At 40.8% G+C, this 21,132-nt stretch overlaps 1 protein-coding gene across 1 annotated transcript; it reads right to left on the reverse strand.

Annotated features, from left to right (window-relative positions):
* Positions 1 to 1,849: 1,849 nt before the first annotated feature.
* LOC133546868 (oocyte zinc finger protein XlCOF22-like) lies at positions 1,850 to 21,132 on the reverse strand. Its single transcript, XM_061892712.1, has 3 exons — positions 20,885 to 21,132; positions 19,619 to 19,885; positions 1,850 to 3,538 (listed from the first exon to the last, which is right to left on the reverse strand). The coding sequence occupies exons 1-3, from the start codon at positions 20,985 to 20,987 to the stop codon at positions 2,322 to 2,324; spliced, it is 1,587 nt and encodes a 528-aa protein (XP_061748696.1). The 5' UTR covers positions 20,988 to 21,132; the 3' UTR covers positions 1,850 to 2,321.

Genomic DNA, 21,132 nt, shown 5'->3' on the forward strand with positions numbered 1-21,132 from the left:
GTTTACTTTGGACTGTAAGTGTGTTGGATGCACCCTCACGTCACACTGAGCCCCGCTTTACTACTCTCACTTTCAACTCATACATGTTTGTTTACTTTTGACCGGCTTTGAGATTGATTGCAAGGTTTGCAGTATCACCAACAGTGACCCACGTGCCCTCAAGGCACTTCAGTGCTAGCAGTGGCGTAAACGTCCAAAGAGTTGGAGAGGCTGAGAAAAAGAGCAGTGATTATTGTATCACACGCACCTTGCTCATTGCAGAAAGGTCCTGTCAAGCAGCTTGTCACATTTAACAATCTGATGTTGAGGTTATTTGCTCAGTTTACGGCCAGACTACACTGAGCATGCCGGATCTGGTCAGCTCTGAGAATGTAAGCCCGGTCAGGCCTGCTTAGTATTTGGATGGGAGAGTGAGCGGGAATACCATGTGCTTTACGCCTTTGGCAATGCACCCTTTTGCTTTTCTTACAACGCTTACAGGAACTTGCCATACTTGTCAATACAGCTACATATTGCTCGTCCAAACAAAACCTTGCTCTTCTGACAGAAAAACATGATACAACCTGCCTATCATGTGATTCTACCATGTTGGCAAAATACAAACACACAATATATTGACATATATAACACATAAAACATGGAATTAGAAGTGAACAGTACCCATCCCTACCAGCAAGTGTTGTTGTACTGGAAACTAATTTACAAACACAACTTCATCACACACAATACTCCACTATGGAATTGTTCTTATATTAAAATGAGAAACAAATCCATCTTTGTACAGCAATGGTTTGAAAAAGGCATTTGGTCGCTGATGCACTTATTGAATGATAAAACTATTTTATTACTTGAATGTTTCATTAAGTACGACCTGCAAACAGACACAATATTTTAAACAATTATAAAGGCTTTTGTTCAAAATATTGTGATTCCTGTAAATCTTTTTTTTTTTACTTCTTTACTATTTCTTCTTTACTGTATTTTCTCTGGAACAAAAAAAATAGAAAATACCCATAATTTGAAAGTTTCCATTCTTCCAAACGCCAAAGGGTTAATTTAAGAAAAAAAGCCCCGGATTGATAACTTTAAATAATTTTTAAGATGTTGTTTTGCAATTGAAGACAACACTTGTTCGTTCTGTGATAGGGAAACAAAATAAACACTATATTTTATGAATGAAATGAATGAATAAAATCCCTGTGAGACGATGTACAATATCGGCTTTTCCCTGACATTCCAAACTTTGATTGATATTAATATTGTTTTGGGGATGTTGAAAAAGAAAAAAAAAAAATGTCTAAAACACAATAAGGGATCTTTCTGTGTGGAGTTTGCATGTTCTCCCCGTGACTGCGTGGGTTCCCTCCGGGTACTCCAGCTTCCTCCCACCTCCAAAGACATGCACCTGGGGATAGGCCCCTCCCACCTCCAAAGACATGCACCTGGGGATAGGCCCCTCCCACCCCCAAAGACATGCACCTGGGGATAGGCCCCTCCCACCTCCAAAGACATGCACCTGGGGATAGGCCCCTCCCACCTCCAAAGACATGCACCTGGGGATAGGCCCCTCCCACTTCCAAAGACATACACCTGGGGATAGGTTGATTGGCAACACTAAATGGTCCCTAGTGTGTGAATGTGAGTGTGAATGTTGTTTGTCTATCTGTGTTGGCCCTGTGATGAGGTGGCGACTTATCCAGGTTGTACACTGCCTTCCGCCTGATTGTAGCTGAGATAGGCACCAGCGCCCCCCGTGACCCCAAAGGGAAAAGTGGTAGAAAATGGATGGATGGATGTTTTTAATTCACAAATGTATGTTTGAAAAACAAAACCATCCTTCCACAAACAATTCAGACATTTTCTCTCACTTTTTATTGCATAAAGGTCTGGGGACATACATTTAAAATAATCACAACACAATTATCAGAATACAAAAGAGAGTAATAAAGATAATAATAAAATGGATTACAGAGTCCCAACAAATGATTCATAAAATCACACATTTTAAAATTGTATAAAAGACAACTGTTTAAATGATGTATAAAGTAAATAATAATATGCTTCCTGAAGTGGTCCAGAAGATGTTTCAGATGTGAACCAGTACATATGTATATCATATAAAGGTGATAATCTATGGGATTATTAACAATTACAAGTACAAATAAGTAATAATTTTATATTTCAAACTATGTAATCTATAAATGTAAAGATCATATTAAACAGATTGTTAGACAAACAACAATGTCACACATGTTATATGTGCTGATGTTGTTAGAAAGTCAAAATGAAAGTCTGGACGGTTTATTTCAAATCCTGCAGTTTCATTTGCTGCTGCTGTTCTCACCAGCACACTTGTGTTTCTTACACTGGTACTTAGAAGACAATCTTTCACCACACACACTGCAACTCAACACTTTCTCTCCTGGGTGTCTTCTCATGTGTGCTACAAGGGTTGGTCGTCGACAAAAGATTCTGTTGCAGATTGAACAGGAATGCGATTTTTTACCAGTGTGTGTTCTAGTGTGTCTTTTCACATCTGTACTTCTTGTAAAACCTTTACCACAGATTGAACAGGAAAAAGCTTTTTCACCAGTGTGTGTTCTCATGTGTCTTTTCACATCCTGACTTTGTGCAAAACCTTTACCACAGGTTGAACAGAAAAAAGGCTTTTCACCAGTGTGTGTTCTCATGTGTACTTTCAATTTCTGACTTTCTGTAAAACCTTTACCACAGGTTGAACATGAAAAAGGTTTTTCACCAGTGTGTGTTCTCATGTGTACTTTCAAATGTTGACTTTCTGTAAAACCTTTACCACAGATTGAACATAAAAAAGGTCTTTCTCCAGTGTGTGTTCTCATGTGTACTTTCAAATGTTGACTTCGTGTAAAACCTTTACCACATTCTGAGCAAGAAAAAGGTTTTTCTCCAGTGTGTGTTCTCATGTGTCTTTTCAGATTACGACGGTATTTAAAGGTTTTGTGACAGTGAGAAGATGTGAAGTGAGTGTTGTCAGTGTGACATGTCTTATCATCTTTAGAGTCTTCATCATCAGTGTCAGGAGAGTGTGACGTTGTGTCCTCACTATCTGATAGTGGAGCTAAGAGCTTGTCTGCTTGTGATCCTCCACAGTGGTCTCCATCAGCTTCTGTTGTCATGTGTTGTGTTGAGCTGCTGCTTGGAGGCTCCCCCCCTCCCCTCTCCTCACTTTCACCTTTCACCTCATCATCTTCACTCTTCACAGGGACACCAGTCACTGGGAACTCCTCCAACCATTTAGGCTGACTGATGCCCTCTTCCTCCTCTTCCTCTTTAATGTAAGGGGTCACTGGGTCCTCCTCTTCCTCCTTAGAGTGAGGGGTCAGTGGATCCACCACTTCCTTTTTAAAATGGGGTGTCAGTGGGTCCTCCTCTTCCTTTTTAAAATGGGGTATCAGTGGGTATTCCTCTTCCTTCTTAATGTGGGAGGGCTGTGGCTCCTCTGTCCGCATCCTGAAGCTCCACTTCTGTTGCTCAGGGTGAAGATGTTCTTCACAGACATCTGCAAGACGAACACAGCATCTCTGCTCAGTCACACAATGCATTCAGTACTTTTACATGCACTTAGGAAAAACAAGTTATCGTATGAACTGTCTTGAAATCTCAGTGACGCACAAACACGCTGCTCTTTACAACATTATTCACAGGAAAAGAAACAAAAACCAGGACGACAGGACTTTTTACTATGGATGACCGATATGGTTTAAAATTGATTTTGCGATACAGTATTTCATTTAGAATTACTGATAGAACCATTTTAAAACAGGCTACACAGGTTCCTAATTTAGTTGCTGAAATATGCAGTAAAATATTACATTTCCAGTATTATTTTCTCAAATAAAGTAACCAGATATTAACAGTAAATAAACAAGTACATTATTAATAACTGTTTTGACAAAATAATACTATTAGAAACGAACAATATGTTACTGCATATGTCAGCTGCCAAATTAGGAGCTTGTGTACCTATTTTGAAATTATTCTATTCTCAATCATATATCAAATTATATATTGTGACATGTTGTTGTTAGGATATAGATTTGAGGTCATATCGCCCATACCAAACATTGGTTCGTCGAGTCATTTTGTTTGGCCCACCAAATATATTTAATTTTAATATTCTTCAGATGTGTGTGTATGTTTAAAATGTGGGACTACTGTTCTACATCACGTGGAAGTGTCATGTCATGGGGATGGTGTGTTTTCAACTAAGGGTGTGACGATACGGTCAGCTCACCAAAGGATACTCGATATTGGATTTAGGAGAACGAGACAATATTTTGGTGGTTAACATGATTCTTACACATGTGTGTACTTCATGTGTATATGAATGTACTTTTAGGGACGGCGTGGCGCAGTGGGAGAGTGGCCGTGCGCAACCCGAGGGTCACTGGTTCAAATCCCACCTAGAACCAACCTCGTCACGTCCGTTGTGTCCTGAGCAAGACACTTCATCCTTGCTCCTGATGGTTGCTGGTTGGCGCCTTGCATGGCAGCTCCCTCCATCAGTGTGTGAATGTGTGTGTGAATGGGTAAATGTGGAAGTAGAGTCAAAGCGCTTTGAGTACCTTGAAGGTAGAAAAGCGCTATACAAGTACAACCCATTTATTCATTTATTTATTTACTTTCCCTTGTGTGCTTAGTTTGACTGTAACTTCATAGTGGATAATATCTATAAACAACCTCAATTGTTTTACATATTTAATTTGAAGGGCTGTTTACTTATCTGACAAATTCAAAGGAAACTGCACTTTTTAGAAATGTCACCTATCATTCACAATCCTAATGTAAGACATTTGTTTCAAACTTTTATGAATTTTAATTATTAAATAATCATGAGCAAAAAATCAGCTAACATTGGAGTCAATGGGAGCTCCTCTATTAGACCCACAAAGTCCTCCAAATAACCATCCAAAAAAACTGCCAACAATACTCCGTTTACATTTTGTGACCTGAATATTAACCAAGTATTAATGATACTGTTATTATAAGCGCTAATATTAAGGACCTACTTTTAGCGGCGCATTGATCACAGAAGTAACTAGCTTATGCTGCTATATTGACATACTGAACTGTTTTCTCACCTCTAAGATAATGAAAGCTAATTCTACAAACCCGGTTTCCATATGAGTTGGGAAATTGTGTTAGATGTAAATATAAACGGAATACAATGATTTGCAAATTATTTTCAAGCCATATTCAGTTGAATATGCTACAAAGACAACATATTTGATGTTCAAACTGATAAACATGTTTTTTTTTTGCAAATAATCATTACCTTTAGAATTTGATGCAAGCAACACGTAACAAAGTAGTTGGGAAAGGTGGTAATAAATACTGATAAAGTTGAGGAATGCTCATCAAACACTTATTTGGAACATCCCACGGGTGTGCAGGCTAATTGGGAACAGGTGGGTGCCATGATTGGGTATAAAAACAGCTTCCATGAAATGCTAAGTAATTCACTAACAAGGATGGGGCGAGGGTCGCCAATTTGTAAGCAAATTGTCGAACAACATTTCTTAACGAGCTATTGAAAGGAATTCAGGGATTTTACCATCTACGGTCCGTAAAATCGTCAAAAGGTTCAGAGAATCTGGAGAAATCACTGCACGTAAGCAATGACATCACAGACCTTTGATCCCTCAGGTGGTACTGCATCAAAAACCGACATCAGTGTGTGAAGGATATAACCAGATGGGCTCAGGAACGCTTCATAAAACCACTGTCAGTAACTACAGTTGGTCGCTACATCTGTAAGTGCAAGTTAAAACTCTACTATGCAGAGCGAAAGCCATTTATCAACACACAGGAACGCCGCCGGCTTCTCTGGGCCCGAGCTCATCTAAGATGGATTGATGCAAAGTGGAAAAGTGTTCTGTGGTCTGACGAGTCCACATTTCAAATTATATTTGGAAACAGAGGACGTGGTGTCCTCCAGAACAAAGAGGAAAATAACCATCCGAATTGTTATTGGCGCAAAGTTCAAAAGCCAGCATGTGTGATGGTATGAGGGTGTATTAGTGTCCAAGGCATGGGTAACTTACACATCTGTGATGGTATGAGGGTGTATTTGTGCCCAAGGCATGGGTAACTTACACATCTGTGAAGGCACCATTAATGCTGAATGGTCCATTCAGGTTTTGGAGCAACATATGTTGTCAACCAAGCAACGTTAACATGGACGTCTCTGCTTATTTCAGCAAAACAATGCCAAGCCATGTGTTACAACAGCGTGGCTTCGTAGTAAAAGAGTGCGGGTACTTTCCTGGCCCGCCTGCAGTCCAGACATGTCTCCCATCAAAAATGTGTGGCGCATTATGAAGCGTAAAATACGACAAGACTGTTGAACAACTGAAGCTGTACATCAAGCAATAATGGTAAATTAAAGCTGCAAGCAGCGTTGGTCGGGTCCGCCGTTGGCCGCCGCCGCCGCCGCCGTGTCCCGAGTCCCGATCTTAGTCAGACCTACATAGAAGTTTTAGTTTCATCACTCTACGACATTCCTAACAGAAGTTACAAGCAGTTTTGTCTGGAAAAAGGTGACGGCTTTTTACAAAACTTTTATTTTGAAGGGGTAATTGGCAACTTCCTGTTGATTTTAACTGAAAGATGCCAATTATCAAAATGTAGGTCTAAGTCAGACCTACACAGAGGTTTTTGTTTCATGTCTCTACGACATTCCTAACGGAAGTTACAAGCAGTCTGTTTTTTGTATCTTCCTAGGGGGCGCTAGCGCGCAATTTTCATTTTTGGGGTTTGGTTACCTAATATGTTGGTCTGCCGCTCCATACCGATGTGTGTGTCAATTTTGGTGAGTTTTGAAGCATGTTAAGGGGGTCAAATTAGGGTATTGTCTGTGTTGTATTCATAGGGGGCGCTAGAGCACAATTTTGAGTTTTGGGGTTTGGTTTTTTCATTAGCTCGCAATTGTTGCCAGTCCCGATGTGTGTGCCAAGTTTGGTGAGTTTTGAAGCATTTTAAGGGGGTCAAATTACAGCTCAAAGAGGTAAAAATGATATTTTTTTGGAAAATTTGCGCAGGGGTTCTTTGAAGGCGCGTAAAATCAAAACCTGAAAACTTATCACAACTTTGATCTATACTTTTAATCAGAAGGGTCCAAACTCTCTCCTGAGCGAGTTTGAAGCCGAAACGACAAACGCGCTCAGAGGAGATAACTTTTGAAGAAAGGTGACGGGTTTTCACAAAACTTTTATTTTGAAGGGGTAATTGCCAACTTCCTGTTGATTTTTTCTGCTAGCTGTCGATTATTAAAATGTAGGTCTAAGTGAGACCTACATAGAAGTTTTTGTTTCATGTCTTTCCGGCATTCCTACCCGAAGTTACAAGCAGTTTTGTCTGTGTTTTCTTCCTGGAAGCAGTTTTTTCTGTGTTTTATTGAAAAATTGCGCTAAAGCGCAATTTTGAGTTTTTTTTTTTTTTTTTTTCATTAGATTGCAATTTCTGCCAGTCCTGATGTGTCTTCCAAGTTTGGTGAGTTTTGAAGCATGTTAAGGGGGTCAAATTACAGCTCAAAGGGGCAAAAATAGCATTTTTTTGCGAAAATTTTGCTTTGAATGGGTTTTTGCCAAATTTCTGTTGATTTTAGGTATAGGCATTTCTAATGGGGAATCTAGGTCTAAGTCAGACCTACATAGAGGTTTTTGTTCCATGTCTTTACGACATTCCTAACGGAAGTTACAAGCAGTCTGTTTTTTTTTTTTCGTAGGGGGCGCTAGCGCGCATTTTTCATTTTTGGGGTTTGGTTGCTTAATATGTGTTTTTGCCAAGCCTTACCGATGTGTGTGCCAAATTTGGTGAGTTTTGGAGCATGGTCAGTGGGTCAAATTAGGGTTCGAAGCTGCGGAATAATAATAATAATAATAATTAAAGCTGCAAGCAGCGTTGGTCGGGTCCGCCGTTGGCCGCCGCCGCCGCCGCCGTGTCCCGAGTCTCGATCTTAGTCAGACCTACATAGAAGTTTTTGTTTCATCACTCTACGACATTCCTAACAGAATTTACAAGCAGTTTTATCAGTTTATTTTCCTAGGGGGCGCTAGAGCACAATTGTCATATTTGTGGTTTGGTTTTTTTATTGGATGGCAATTTTCACCATTCCTGATGTGTGTGTAAAATTTGGTGAGTTTTGAAGCATGTTAAGGGGGTCAAATTACAGATTTGCGTTTCTGGATGTTGTTGATAAATGGCTTTCGCCTGGCATTGTATAGCTTTAACTTGCACTTTGAAGCATTTTAAGGGGGTCAAATTGCAGCTCAAAGAGGCAAAAATAGCATTTTTTGGCGAAAATTTTGCTTTGAATGAGTTTTTGCAAAATTTCTGTTGATTTTGGGAATAGACGTTTTTTATTGGAAATGTAGGTCTAAGTCAGACCTACACAGAGGTTTTTGTTTCATGTCTCTACGACATTCCTAACGGAAGTTACAAGCAGTTTTGTCTGGGTTTTTTCCTAGGGGGCGCTAAGCGCAATTTAGATTTTTGGGGTTTGGTTTTTTATTAGATGGCAGTTTTTGCCAGTCCTGATATGTGTGTAAAATTTGGTGAGTTTTGAAGCATGTTAAGGGGGTGAAATTACAGATTGGCGATTCTGGATGTTGTTGATAAATGGCTTTCGGTCTGCATAACAGAGCTTTAACTAGCACTTTGAAGCATTTTAAGTGGGTGAAATTACAGCTCAAAGAGTCAAAAACGTCATTTTTTAGGAAAAGTTGCGCAGGGGTTTTTTGAAGGCGCGTAAAATCCAAACCGGAGCAGTAATCAAAACTTTGATCTATACTTTTAATCAGAAGTGTCCAAACTCTCTCCTGTGCGAGTTTGAAGCCGAAACGACAAACGCACTGGGAGAAGTGTCGATTTGAAAAAGGTGACGGGTTTTCACAAAACTTTTATTTTGAAGGGGCAATTTTTAACTTCCTGTTGATTTTTGCCGAAGGATGTAAATTATCGAAATGTAGGTCTAAGTCAGACCTACCTAGAAGTTTTTGTTTCATGTCTGTCCGACATTCCTACTGGAAGTTACAAGCAGTTTTGTCTGTTTTCTCTTCCTAGGAGCAGTTTTTTCTGTGTTTTATTCAAAAATTGCGCTAGAGCGCAATTTTGAGTTTTATTATTTTTTATTTTCATTAGATCGCAATTTCTGCCAGTCCTGAGGTGTGTGCCAAGTTTGGTGAGTTTTGAAGCATTTTAAGGGGGTCAAATTACAGCTCAAAGAGGCAAAAATAGCATTTTTTGCGAAAATTTTGCTTTGAAGGCGTTTTTGCCAACTTCCTGTTGATTTTAGGTATAGAACATTTTTATTGGAAATGTTCATCAAAGTCAGACCTTCATATAGGTTTTTGTTTCAAGTCTCTACGACATTCCTAATGGAAGTTACAAGCAGTCCGTTTTTTGTTTCTTCCTAGGGGGCGCTAGCGCGCAATTTTGATTTTTAGTGCTCGGTTTTTTTATTAGATGGCAATTTTCGCAGATCCTGATGTGTGTGTCAAATATGGTGAGTTTTGAAGCATGTTAAGTGGGTCAAATTTCAGCTGGAAACGGCGGCGGAATAATAAAGAATAATAATAAAACGCAGCAGATTCAATAGGGTCCTTGCATGGCAAAGGACATGGATGTCCTTTGCCATTGCAGGGCGGACCCTAATTAAAGCTGCAAGCAGCGTTGGTCGGGTCCGCCGCCGCCGTGTCCCGAGTCCCGATCTTAATCAGACCTCCATAGAAGTTTTTGTTTCATCACTCTATGACATTCTTAACAGAATTTACAAGCAGTTTTGTCAGTTTTTTTTCCTAGGGGGAGCTAGAGCACAATTTTCATTTTTGGGGTTTGTTTTTTTATTGGATGGCAATTTTCACCAGTCCTGATGTGTGTGTAAAATTTGGTGAGTTTTGAAGCATGTTAAGGGGGTCAAATTACAGATTGGTGTTTCTGGATGTTGTTGATAAATGGCTTTCGCTTGGCATAGTATAGCTTTAACTGGCACTTTGAAGCATTTTAAGGGGGTCAAATATCAGTTCAAAGAGGCAAAAAAGGCATTTTTTGCAAATATTTTGTTTTGAAGGGGTTTTTGTCAACTTCCTGTTGATTTTAGGTATAGAAGTGTTTAATGGAAATGTAGGTCTAAGTCAGACCTACATAGAGGTTTTTGTTTCATGTCCCTACGACATTCCTAACGGAAGTTACAAGCAGTTTTGTCTGGAAAAAGGTGACGGCTTTTTACAAAACTTTTATTTTGAAGGGGTAATTGCCAACTTCCTGTTGATTTTAACTGAAAGATGCCAATTATCAAAATGTAGGTCCAAGTGAGACCTACATTGAGGTTTTTGTTTCATGTCTGTCCGACATTCCTACCAGAAGTTACAAGCAGTTTAATCTGTTTCCTCTTCCTAGGAGCAGTTTTTTCTGTGTTTTATTCAAAAATTGCAATAGAGCGCAATTTTGAGTTTAAAGGTTTGTTTTTTTCACTAGATCGCAATGTTTGCCAGTCCTGATGTGTGTGCCAAGTTTGGGGAGTTTTGAAGCATTTTAAGGGGGTCAAATTTCAGTTCAAAGAGGCAGAAATTGACTTTTTTGCGAAAATTTTGTTTTGAAGGGGTTTTTGCCAACTTCCTGTTGATTTTTGCTATAGAAGTGCTTCATTGGAAATGTAGGTCTAAGTCTGATCTACATAGAGGTTTTTGTTCCATGTCTCTACGACATTCCCAACGGAAGTTACAAGCAGTCTGTTTTTTGTCTCTTCCTAGGGGGCGCTAGCGCGCAATTTTAATTTTTGGGGTTTGGTTACCTAATAAGTTGGTCTGCCGCTCCATACCGATGTGTGTGTCAAATTTGGTGAGTTTTGAAGCATGTTAAGGGGGTCAAATTAGGGTATTGTTTGTGTTGTATTCCTAGGGGGCGCTAGAGCACAATTTTGAGTTTTGGAGTTTGGTTTTTTCATCAGCTCGCAATTGTTGCCAGTCTTGATGTGTGTGCCAAGTTTGGTGAGTTTTGAAGCATTTTAAGGGGGTCAAATTACAGCTCAAAGAGGTAAAAACGATATATTTTTGGAAAATTTGCGCAGGGGTTCTTTGAAGGCGCGTAAAATCAAAACCTGAAAACTTATCACAACTTTGATCTATACTTTTAATCAGAAGGGTCCAAACTCTCTTCTGAGCGAGTTTGAAGCCGAAACGACAAACGCGCTCAGAGGAGATAACTTTTGAAGAAAGGTGACGGGTTTTCACAAAACTTTTATTTTGAAGGGGTAATTGCCAACTTCCTGTTGATTTTTTCTGCTAGCTGTCAATTATTAAAATGTAGGTCTAAGTGAGACCTACATAGAAGTTTTTGTTTCATGTCTTTCCGGCATTCCTACCCGAAGTTACAAGCAGTTTTGTCTGTGTTTTCTTCGTGGAAGCAGTTTTTTCTGTGTTTTATTGAAAAATTGCGCTAAAGCGCAATTTTGAGTTTTTTTTTTTTTTTTTTTCATTAGATTGCAATTTCTGCCAGTCCTGATGTGTCTGCCAAGTTTGGTGAGTTTTGAAGCATGTTAAGGGGGTCAAATTACAGCTCAAAGGGGCAAAAATAGCATTTTTTAGCGAAAATTTTGCTTTGAATGGGTTTTTGCCAAATTTCTGTTGATTTTAGGTATAGGCATTTCTAATGGGGAATCTAGGTCTAAGTCAGACCTACATAGAGGTTGTTGTTCCATGTCTTTACGACATTCCTAACGGAAGTTACAAGCAGTCTGTTTTTTTTTTTTCGTAGGGGGCGCTAGCGCGCATTTTTCATTTTTGGGGTTTGGTTGCTTAATATGTGTTTTTGCCAAGCCTTACCGATGTGTGTGCCAAATTTGGTGAGTTTTGGAGCATGGTCAGTGGGTCAAATTAGGGTTCGAAGCTGCGGAATAATAATAATAATAATAAAACAAAGCAGATTCAATAGGGTCCTTGCCATGGCAAAGGACAGAGTCCTTTGCTGGCAGTGCGGACCCTAAAAATACCACTTTCAAAGCTTCAACAATTAGTTTCCTCAGTTCCCAAACGTTTATTGAGTGTTGTTCTGCCCTCACTATATGTGTTGAGGTTATACAGCTTGGCAGACAGCAAACAACCAATCCAGGACGTTCTAATAAAGTTACAAAGCAGATGAATCCATTTAGGTGTCATGGTCCACGTCTTGGACCATGTCATTGTTCTGTTTTGTTATCACAGCCTGTTTTGTATTTGACGTCTTCAGTTTCTGGTGGTACTTCCTGGTTTGTTTCGGTTGCCTAGTTACGCATTTAGTGTCACCTGTTTGTTGTTTTTGATCACGTGCAGCTGCCTCTGATTATTTCTGCCCCTATATATGCCTGTCTTTGTTTGCCTTTTGTTCTCGGACTTTAGTTTGCTACACGCAACAGATGACGTCACATTTCCCGATTGTGGTAAAAGACTTTTTGTTATACGATTAGCTTCCATGCTATATTGTTTGCTTGTCCGTAGTTTATATACTAGCGCTTTTTGTTCCTTTTAGCTTCCACGTTAGTTCTGTTTGTTTTGTTTTCAGTGCCTAGTGCAAGTGTTTTTTGTTCAAAAATTGTTTTTGTAGTGTATAATAAATCATTATCCTTACCCTCACGCTGTGTTCCATCCTCCACTGCACCCACGAGAGAACAACTTTTCACCACGATGCCAGCAAGATGTCACAGTAAAGTCCGAGTTAATGAAGCTTCTCTCGCAGCGGAAGTCGAAGAATTCGACAGGATAACGTGGACGTTAGCCTAAGCAATGCAGGCTGGGACATTCCGCGGCGCACCGAATGTCGAGATGATCTTGGGGCTTGGAGGTCTCCAAGTCCCGCTTGACTCCACTAGGTCCAGCAACACCCCGTCTCACCCCACCCCCTCACACGCGTCGGCAGAGGCGGAAGCCGCGGCGAAGGGCGTCGCCTAGCTAACTCCACCATCACCCCTTCACAGACACAGCCACTTTCAACTCGTCCAGGACTCACCATACACGCCTGGTAATCCTTTTTGTTTTTCTTCTATTGACTCCCCCGGAGTCAATAGAAGAAATCTGATCTGGTGACGTCAGCCCTCTTACGTCCCCAGAACATAGTGGGGATTAAGAATTTTTTTTAGAGCAGGCACTCCCTCAGTCGTCCACAGGGGACATAAATGACAATCTTACACTCCTTAAAGACATTTGTTTTCAATCACAGTATAAGTCTTTATTTTCTGAATTTGATTGATTGATACTTTTATTAGTAGATTGCACAGTTCAGTACATATTCCGTACAATTGACCACTAAATGGTAACACCCCAATAAGTTTTTCAACTTGTTTAAGTCGGGGTCCACGTTAATCAATTCATGGTACAAATATATACTATCAGCATAATACAGTCATCACACAGGTTAATCATCATAGTATATACATTGAATTATTTACATTATTTACAATCTGGGGGTGGGATGAGGAGCTTTGGTTGATATCAGTACTTCAGTCATCAACAATTGCATCAACAGAGAAATGTGGACATTGAAACAGTGTAGGTCTTACAGTAGGATATGTACAGCCAGCAGAGAACATAGTGAGTTCAGATAGCATAAGAACAAGTATATACATTAGAAGTACATTTGATTATTTACATTAGGTTATTTATAATCCGGGGAGATGGGATGTAAATGGAGGAGGGTATTAGTAAAGGGTTGAAGTTGCCTGGAGGTGTTGTTTTAGAGCGGTTTTGAAGGAGGATAGAGATGCATTTACTTTTATACCTGTTGGGAGTGCATTCCACATTTATGTGGCATAGAAGGATAATGAGTTAAGACCTTTGTTAGATCGGAATCTGGGTTTAACGTGGTTTGTGGAGCTCCCCCTGGTGTTGTGGTTATGGCGGTCAGGAAGTAGTTGGACATGTACTTCGGTATCAGGGAGGTGTAGCGGATTGTATAGACTAGGCTCAGTGCAAGTTGTTTTACTCTGTCCTCCACCCTGAGCCAGCCCACTTTGGAGAAGTGGGTTGGAGTGAGGTGTGATCTGGCGTGGAGGTCTAAAAGTAACCGGACTAGCTTATTCTGGGATGTTTGGAGTCTAGATTTAAGGGTTTTGGAGGTGCTAAGGTACCAGGAGGAGCAAGCGTAATCGAAAAAAGGTTAAATGAGAGTTCCCGCTAGAATCTTCAAGGTGCTTTTGTTGACCAGAGAGGAGATTCTGTAGAGGAATCTCGTTCTTTGGTTGACCTTTTTGATGACCTTGGTTGCCATTTTATCACAGGAATGATTAGCCTCTAGAATGGAACCTAGGTAGGTGATCTCATCTTTCCTGGTGATAACAATGTCACCCACTTTTATAGTGAAATCAATGACTTTCTTAAAGGGGAACATTATCACAATTTAAAAAGGGTTAAAACCACTAAAAATCAGTTCCCAGTGGCTTATTTTATTTTTTGAAGTTTTTTTCAGAATTTTACCCGTCCCGGAATATACCTAAAAAAAAGCTTTAACGTGATTGATTTTCGTTATGTGCAAAGCCACTGTTCATTTTCCCGTGACGTCAGATAGCGATGCCAATACAAACATGGCGGTTACCATAGCAAGATATAGCGACATTAGCCCGGATTCAGCCTCGGATTTCAGCGGCTTTAGCGATTAAACAGATTATGCATGTATTGAAATGGATGGTAGGAGTATGGAGGCAGATAGCGTAAATGAAATTGAAGAAGAAACTGCAGCTATTGAGCGAATAGCTATTGACGCTATTCGGCCATGTCTGCGTTAGCATCGCCGGTAAAATGTGCGGACCAAACGATCAGGACTTTCGCATCTTGTGACACTGGAGCAACTTAAATCCGTCGATTGGTAAGTGTTTGTTTTGCATTAAATGTGGGTGGAAGGAAACGCTGGATGTAAATGTGGTTTCAAATGTACATACAGCTAGCCTAAATAGCATGTTAGCATATGTTTGATTAGCACATAAGTCAACAACATCAACAAAACTCACCTTTGTGATTTCGTTGACTTTATCGTTGGGAATGCATCTGCTTTGAGTGTCGCATGATATCCACACATTCTTGCCATCTCTGTCGTAGCATCGCCGGTAAAAACCAAATGAGGGACTTTCGCATTTCTTGACACTGGAGCAACTTAAATCCGTCGATTGGGATGTGTTTTTTTGACATTAAATGTGGGTGGAGGGAAAGGCTGGATGTAAATATAGCTACAAATGAGGCGTAATGCTGCAATATGTATACACAGCTAGCCTAAATAGCATGTTAGCATCGATTAGCATGCCGTGCTAATCGATGCACATTCTACATAAATCAACTAGAATCATTCCCTGATCGTGTTGTTACACCCTCCGACAACACACCGACGAGGCATGATGTCTCCAAGGTACCGGAAAACAGTTGAAAAAACAGAAAATAACAGAGCTGATTTGACTTGTGTTTGTAATGTGGTGGAGAAAAATGCTGTTCTCTACCTAGGTGACGTCACGTTCTGACGTCATCGCTCCGAGAGCGATAAACAGAGAGGCGTTTAATTCGCCAAAATTCACCCATTTAGAGTTCGGAAATCGGTTAAAAAAATATATGGTCTTTTTTCTGCAACATCAAGGTATATATTGACGCTTACATAGGTCTGGTGATAATGTTCCCCTTTAAGGTTGATATGGGACCCATATAGGATGGATTCCGTTTTTCCTAAGTGTATGGATAGCTTGTTGTCAGAGAGCCAGGTGCAAATATTAAGTAGTTCAGCACTGAGGATTTGTTCCACCTGTGACTTGTCCTTGCCGGATACCAGCAGGGCCGAGTCATCCACAAACAGGAAGAATTCACAGTGGCATGCTGATGGCATGTCATTTACGTATATTAGGAACAGTAAAGGTCCTAGTATACTGCCTTGGGGGACTCCACAGCTTACTGAGAGGGGAGGGGCACCTCTACCACCTGTTTCTTCCCCTCCAAGTAAGATTGCATCCAGCTTGATGAGGTTTCATCGAATCCGATTGCTCTGAGCTTATCCAACAGTATAGCGTGGTTAACGGTGTCAAAGGCCTTCTGAATGTCCAGCATGACCATGCCGCAGTATTTGCCCGCGTCCACCTCATGTTTGATGTGGTCGCTCAGATAGAGAAGGCATGTGTCAGTGGAGTGCTTAGTTCTGAAGCCGGATTGGAATTTGTACATTAGTTTATTAGTAGCAAGGTATCCATCAACGTGTTCATAAACTATTTTTTCCATTACTTTCAAAACGGAACTGAGCATAGAAACAGGTCGGTAGTTACCAGGTTCTAATTTGCTTCCTTTTTTTATAAAGGGGGGTTACTCTTGCTATCTTGAAATCCTTGGGTAACTGGCCTTGTTTGATTGAGAAGTTTATTATATGTGTGATTATTGGGGCAATGGTGGTGGCAGAGTCCCCTCTGAAACCCCTCCACCTGTGACTTTTCCTCCCACCCTGTCTACCTCTTTCAGTTCCTACCCCCACTCACCCCTAGAGGAAGTTTTAGACCGTAGAGAGAGCGTCTGGCATCCGCTTGTGGAAGGGGGGGCTCGTGCTGGAGGTAGCACAGCGGCGTTCAGCCGAGTCTCTTCTCCTAGTTTGTATGGTTGACAGGTATTCTTGTTTCAATCGCTTCCAGAATCTATCAGAGAGAGATTGGACTTTCCGCCATTGTTGTGAGTGGATGTCTTTCACGTTGAAGTCTCCTGGCGGTGCAGATATGACGTCTCTCTTCAGTGTCAGCAAGGTTGCAGGTGTTAGTATTGCTGGCATCTCTGGGTCAGTTGAAACTGGAATGAGAGGTCTTGCGTTTATAATTGCCATGACCTCAGCCATGAGAGTGGTGAGCACCTCATGAGAAAGGTGAGAGCCTCCCTCCTTAAGGAGCAATGCATCCAGGATACGGCGCGTGATGCCAATTAGTCTTTCCCACACTCCTCCCATGTGGGAAGAGTTTGGCGGATTGAAGATCCAAGTGCACACTTAGTCCTGCAGGTAAGTTTTCAACTCTTTTTCCAACGACTCTTCCTCTTTTTCCGACCACTTGTCCCTCGCCGTCACCTTCTCTTCCTCGTCATGCTTCTCGTCGTCTGTGCTGGAGTCCATGACGATGGCCTTGGACTTGCTCCCCGCTCTGGACTTCTTGGGGCTGGACGAGGAGCGTCCTGCTTGGGCGTCGCTCTTCTTGCCCTTGGCGGCGGACTTGTCGGCCGACACTTTTTTCTTGGCCCTCTTCTTTTTCTTGGCGGGAAGCTGTTTGCCGCTGTTCTGTCTCTGAGGATCTCATCAGTCCCCACGTTGACTTTCAAGATGTCAAAACCATACGGTACATCAGCGAAGCAATACAAAAACTCATGAAAAAAATAAACACAGCTGTAAAACACTTACATACAAACAAGACAGCTGCTTGTACACCCGAAAGAGAACAAAGAACAGTGTCTAAGAGGAGCATCAACATTTGCATTTAAACTGTAAAATCCTGTTTATGATTTATTTACTCTACTTATTTAAATATGAACATTTTCCTTTAGGAAACGTTTACGATTTCTGTGTTGTTGTAGCTGGTATGCTGCAATTCCCCCCCCCCAAGATGGCGACCCTGTAGTGGCTGCTGTTGGCAGGAACTCTGTGCTCTTGTGTCATCCTTTTGTGTTTCCATCTTCTTTTCATGTTTATATATATACATATATATATATATATATGTGTATTATTATTATTATTTTTTTTGCCTTTTGGTCCGGACCTTTTGGGACTGTGTGACAAGGGGTGGCACTTTCGTGACTTCTGCGGTGCTTTTTTGTGAACTTCTGGATCTGCCTCCCGAGAGCCTTTTGGCCATGGAGACCAGCTGCTGGGTTTCTGCCACACCAGAGTCCGTTTGGAGAGACTGGAGGAGATGCAGATGAAGAGACAGGACTGCGGAGCTAGCACTGAGCGCCGGGACGGAAAAGCTTCACAGTGTCTTGGCTGAATGAGCAGGTATCGGACACCTCGGTCTCTTTGGACGTATCCTCACTCATCCATGCGGACTGGACACTGGCCGAGACTTGGTTTGGCGGCCAAGAGTGGAGTCGGCTCTCTTGGTTGCTTTGTTGGGTCTGCTCCCGTCTCTGGCCAAGCTCCCTTCACCCCAGCAGACGATGGCGTGGGACACCGCAAAAGCCACCACAGTGTATATGTTTCTTTTACTTTTTATTCATGTATGTATGTAGAAGTGTCTGGTTGCATCAGCTCTGCTCTTTTAATGTCCTTTGTCCTCTTTGATGTTTCCCTCTTACACACATGAAAGAGGAATGTGTGCTATGGCAATGAGTTGTTTTCTTCCCTTGGCCTCAGTCTGGACCCCCTCTCCAGGGGCCCAGGCTTGGACCGATTTTTTTTTTTCTCTCTCATTGCCCCCACTTTTTTACCTGTATGTATCTCACCTTTTTTGCAAGGGGCGCCGCAAGTTGGCAGACCCGTCAGCGATCCTGTTCTGTCTCCCTAGAATGTTTGTCTGACCTTGAATGGGATTCTGCTGAACATTTTAATTTCCCCTCGGGGGTTAATAAAAATGTGTCTGATTCTGATGTTTAACATCAACAAAACATAGCTAATTAGTAAAAATAAACTACATTCATTCATCTCTCAACGGTGTTGAGACATTGCTGGACAGCGGAGTAGTAACTAAATCCAAATAAAAAATGATTTTATTTTTTTAAGATATCTGGCTTGTATTTTCAGTAGGGATGTAAATTTATAGATTTATTGATATGATACCCTAATAAATATTCCTTATCGATACCAGTATTTATCAGTACTCTTGTCGGTACTACATGTCATTTGTGGAAATAAAAACCTGGAAAAAAGGCATTTTAAATAGCATTTCTATTAGCACAAGAGTTTGAACACCTCCAACATGATGTTCTGTAACATTTTAAAGCAGGGAAGTCTTTTATCAGCAGCTGTTTATTTGAAGTCTTAAATAGATAGATAGATAGTACTTCATTGATTCCTTCAGGAGAGTTCCTTCAGGAAAATTAAAAGAAGTCAACTATGTGTGCAGTGCAAGGTGAAATGCTGTTATGACATCTTCTTCTCAATAACACACACATCAAACTTTGGTTGCTTCCTTATTTGTCATCATTCAAAGCTGATTGTAATGTGTAGCAGCGGCAGCTGAACTCAATGTGACAACGTGTCATAGTTACGTCAGTCAGCTGGAATTAAAAATACAAATAGTTGTGCCGTTAGTCCAGAATCTTCACGGTCCTCATGGACAACATAATTAGGAACCAGTACTAAAAAAATGGTACTTGGTGTACATCTCTTATCTTCACCACTAAACCTTTGAAATATGCTGACATATGTGCTGCTAAAGGTAAATAAACAGAAGCCATATTGAATGTTTGCCTTCATTTGACCACGTGAGGTAAGGAGGACGGCCTCTAGGTCACATGGTTACACCCCAGCAATTACACTGTTGATGATTGATGAGCAATCATTTTTAAATGGTGGTGTTAAAAAGCAAGTATATCTTCATCTTTAGTGATAAATGTGTCCCCCGGATGAACATGTGTCACAAACATTGTATTAGATGATATGTGGATGTTGTGCTTACTTGGACTGTGATGAAGCTGTGAGGACTCAGGTGGTTTGTCTTCATGCTCTTCAGTCTTCACAGAGACAACAGTCAGTGGAAACTTGCTGACATCAGCCTCCTCCTGCCCTACAGGACACTCTCCCTCCTCTTCCTCTTTAAAATAAGAGGGCTGTGGCTCATCTTTGTCCCCTTTAAAATGTGAGGGCTGTGGATACTTTACAGTGAAACTGTCCCCCTGCAGATGAGGGAGACATTCTTCTTGGTGTCCAATCAGCTGATGGATGTCTACAGGACACAAACAAAACACATTTTAACTCCTACATGCTAAATATTAAATTGTACATGAAATATAGGGCTGTGGCTATTGAAAATTTTATTATTCAAGTGTTCTACTGGAAATTTTCCGATTAGTTGAGTAACTGAATAAAACAGTGTTGCTTGGTTAAAGACAAATTTAAGCGACTATAAAACATTTCACTTAATAATGAACGGCCAATTGGTTTGAGATGGTATGAGATCAAAATGTTATCTTTAGATCAGGCTTTGTTTTTTTGACAATCACAGACACGTTAAAAAGTTAAAGTACCAATGATTGTCATACACACACTAGGTGTGGGGAGATTATTCCCTGCATTTAGCCCATCACCCTTGATCACACCCTGGGAGGTGAGGGGAGCAGTGAGCAGCAGCGGTGGCCACGCCCGGGAATAACTTTTATGGTGATTAAACCCCAATTACAACCCTTGATGCTGAGTGCAAGGCAGAGAAGTAATGGGTCCCATTTTTATAGTATTTGGTATGACTGGGTTGGGGTTTGAACTCACAACCTACCGATCTCAGGGAGGGTGCACCGACATGAAGGAAATAACAGGTCAGTATGCTTTGACACACATATATAACTTGTCAAACCTGCCAGCTAGCAGGCTAGGTTTACAGCATCAGTAACCATGGTAACTGACTCTGACTTTGTCTTACCTCTCTTATTTTTGGAGGTAAAACTCTTAAGCTTTACATACTCAGGACTTTGCACTTAACCTGCTCTCTGGAATATTCCCCCGGTGACTGTGTGAGTATTGTGTAAACATGTTGATACACATTGTTACAAACATCAACCTCTCATAAATATTGTGTGTCTGACAATGTCTCCTTCTTATCAACAATGTAAAACAATTAGTGCATCATCCTCACATGACAATTAATCTTCCTGTAGACAATCTATTTAAGAATAGTGTTAATAATGAAATATAAAGTTAGTAAAGATGTGAGAGTAAGAAGTAAACAAACCTGTTCTGTGTAACACAACTTGATGTTTTTCATGTTGTCGCTCCTTCTCCTCTTTTGTTGGACAAAGTTCCTCCTCGTACTCTGCTATGGTTCTTTGGCACATTTTCACACAATCACAACACTTTACACTCACACTTGATCTCTACTTAGCGATGTGTTTTGATCACTTCCGCCTCTCTTTGTTAGCAGCTAACAAGCTAAGCTAACTAGCAGGCTAAGCTAGCTCGAGAAGCATCAAAGTGCGCTCA

Source organism: Nerophis ophidion, unplaced genomic scaffold, assembly GCF_033978795.1.
Source record: "Nerophis ophidion isolate RoL-2023_Sa unplaced genomic scaffold, RoL_Noph_v1.0 HiC_scaffold_46, whole genome shotgun sequence".
NCBI lineage: Eukaryota > Metazoa > Chordata > Actinopteri > Syngnathiformes > Syngnathidae > Nerophis > Nerophis ophidion.

Coding starts and splice junctions, on each gene's coding strand:
- LOC133546868 (XM_061892712.1), bottom strand. CDS start 20,987: ATGTGCCAAAGAACCATAGCAGAGTACGAGGAGGAACTTTGTCCAACA. Junction 19,886..20,884: donor AGTTGTGTTACACAGAACAG/GTTTGTTTACTT, acceptor TGTGTCCTGTAG/ACATCCATCAGCTGATTGGA. Junction 3,539..19,618: donor ACAGCTTCATCACAGTCCAA/GTAAGCACAACA, acceptor TTCGTCTTGCAG/ATGTCTGTGAAGAACATCTT.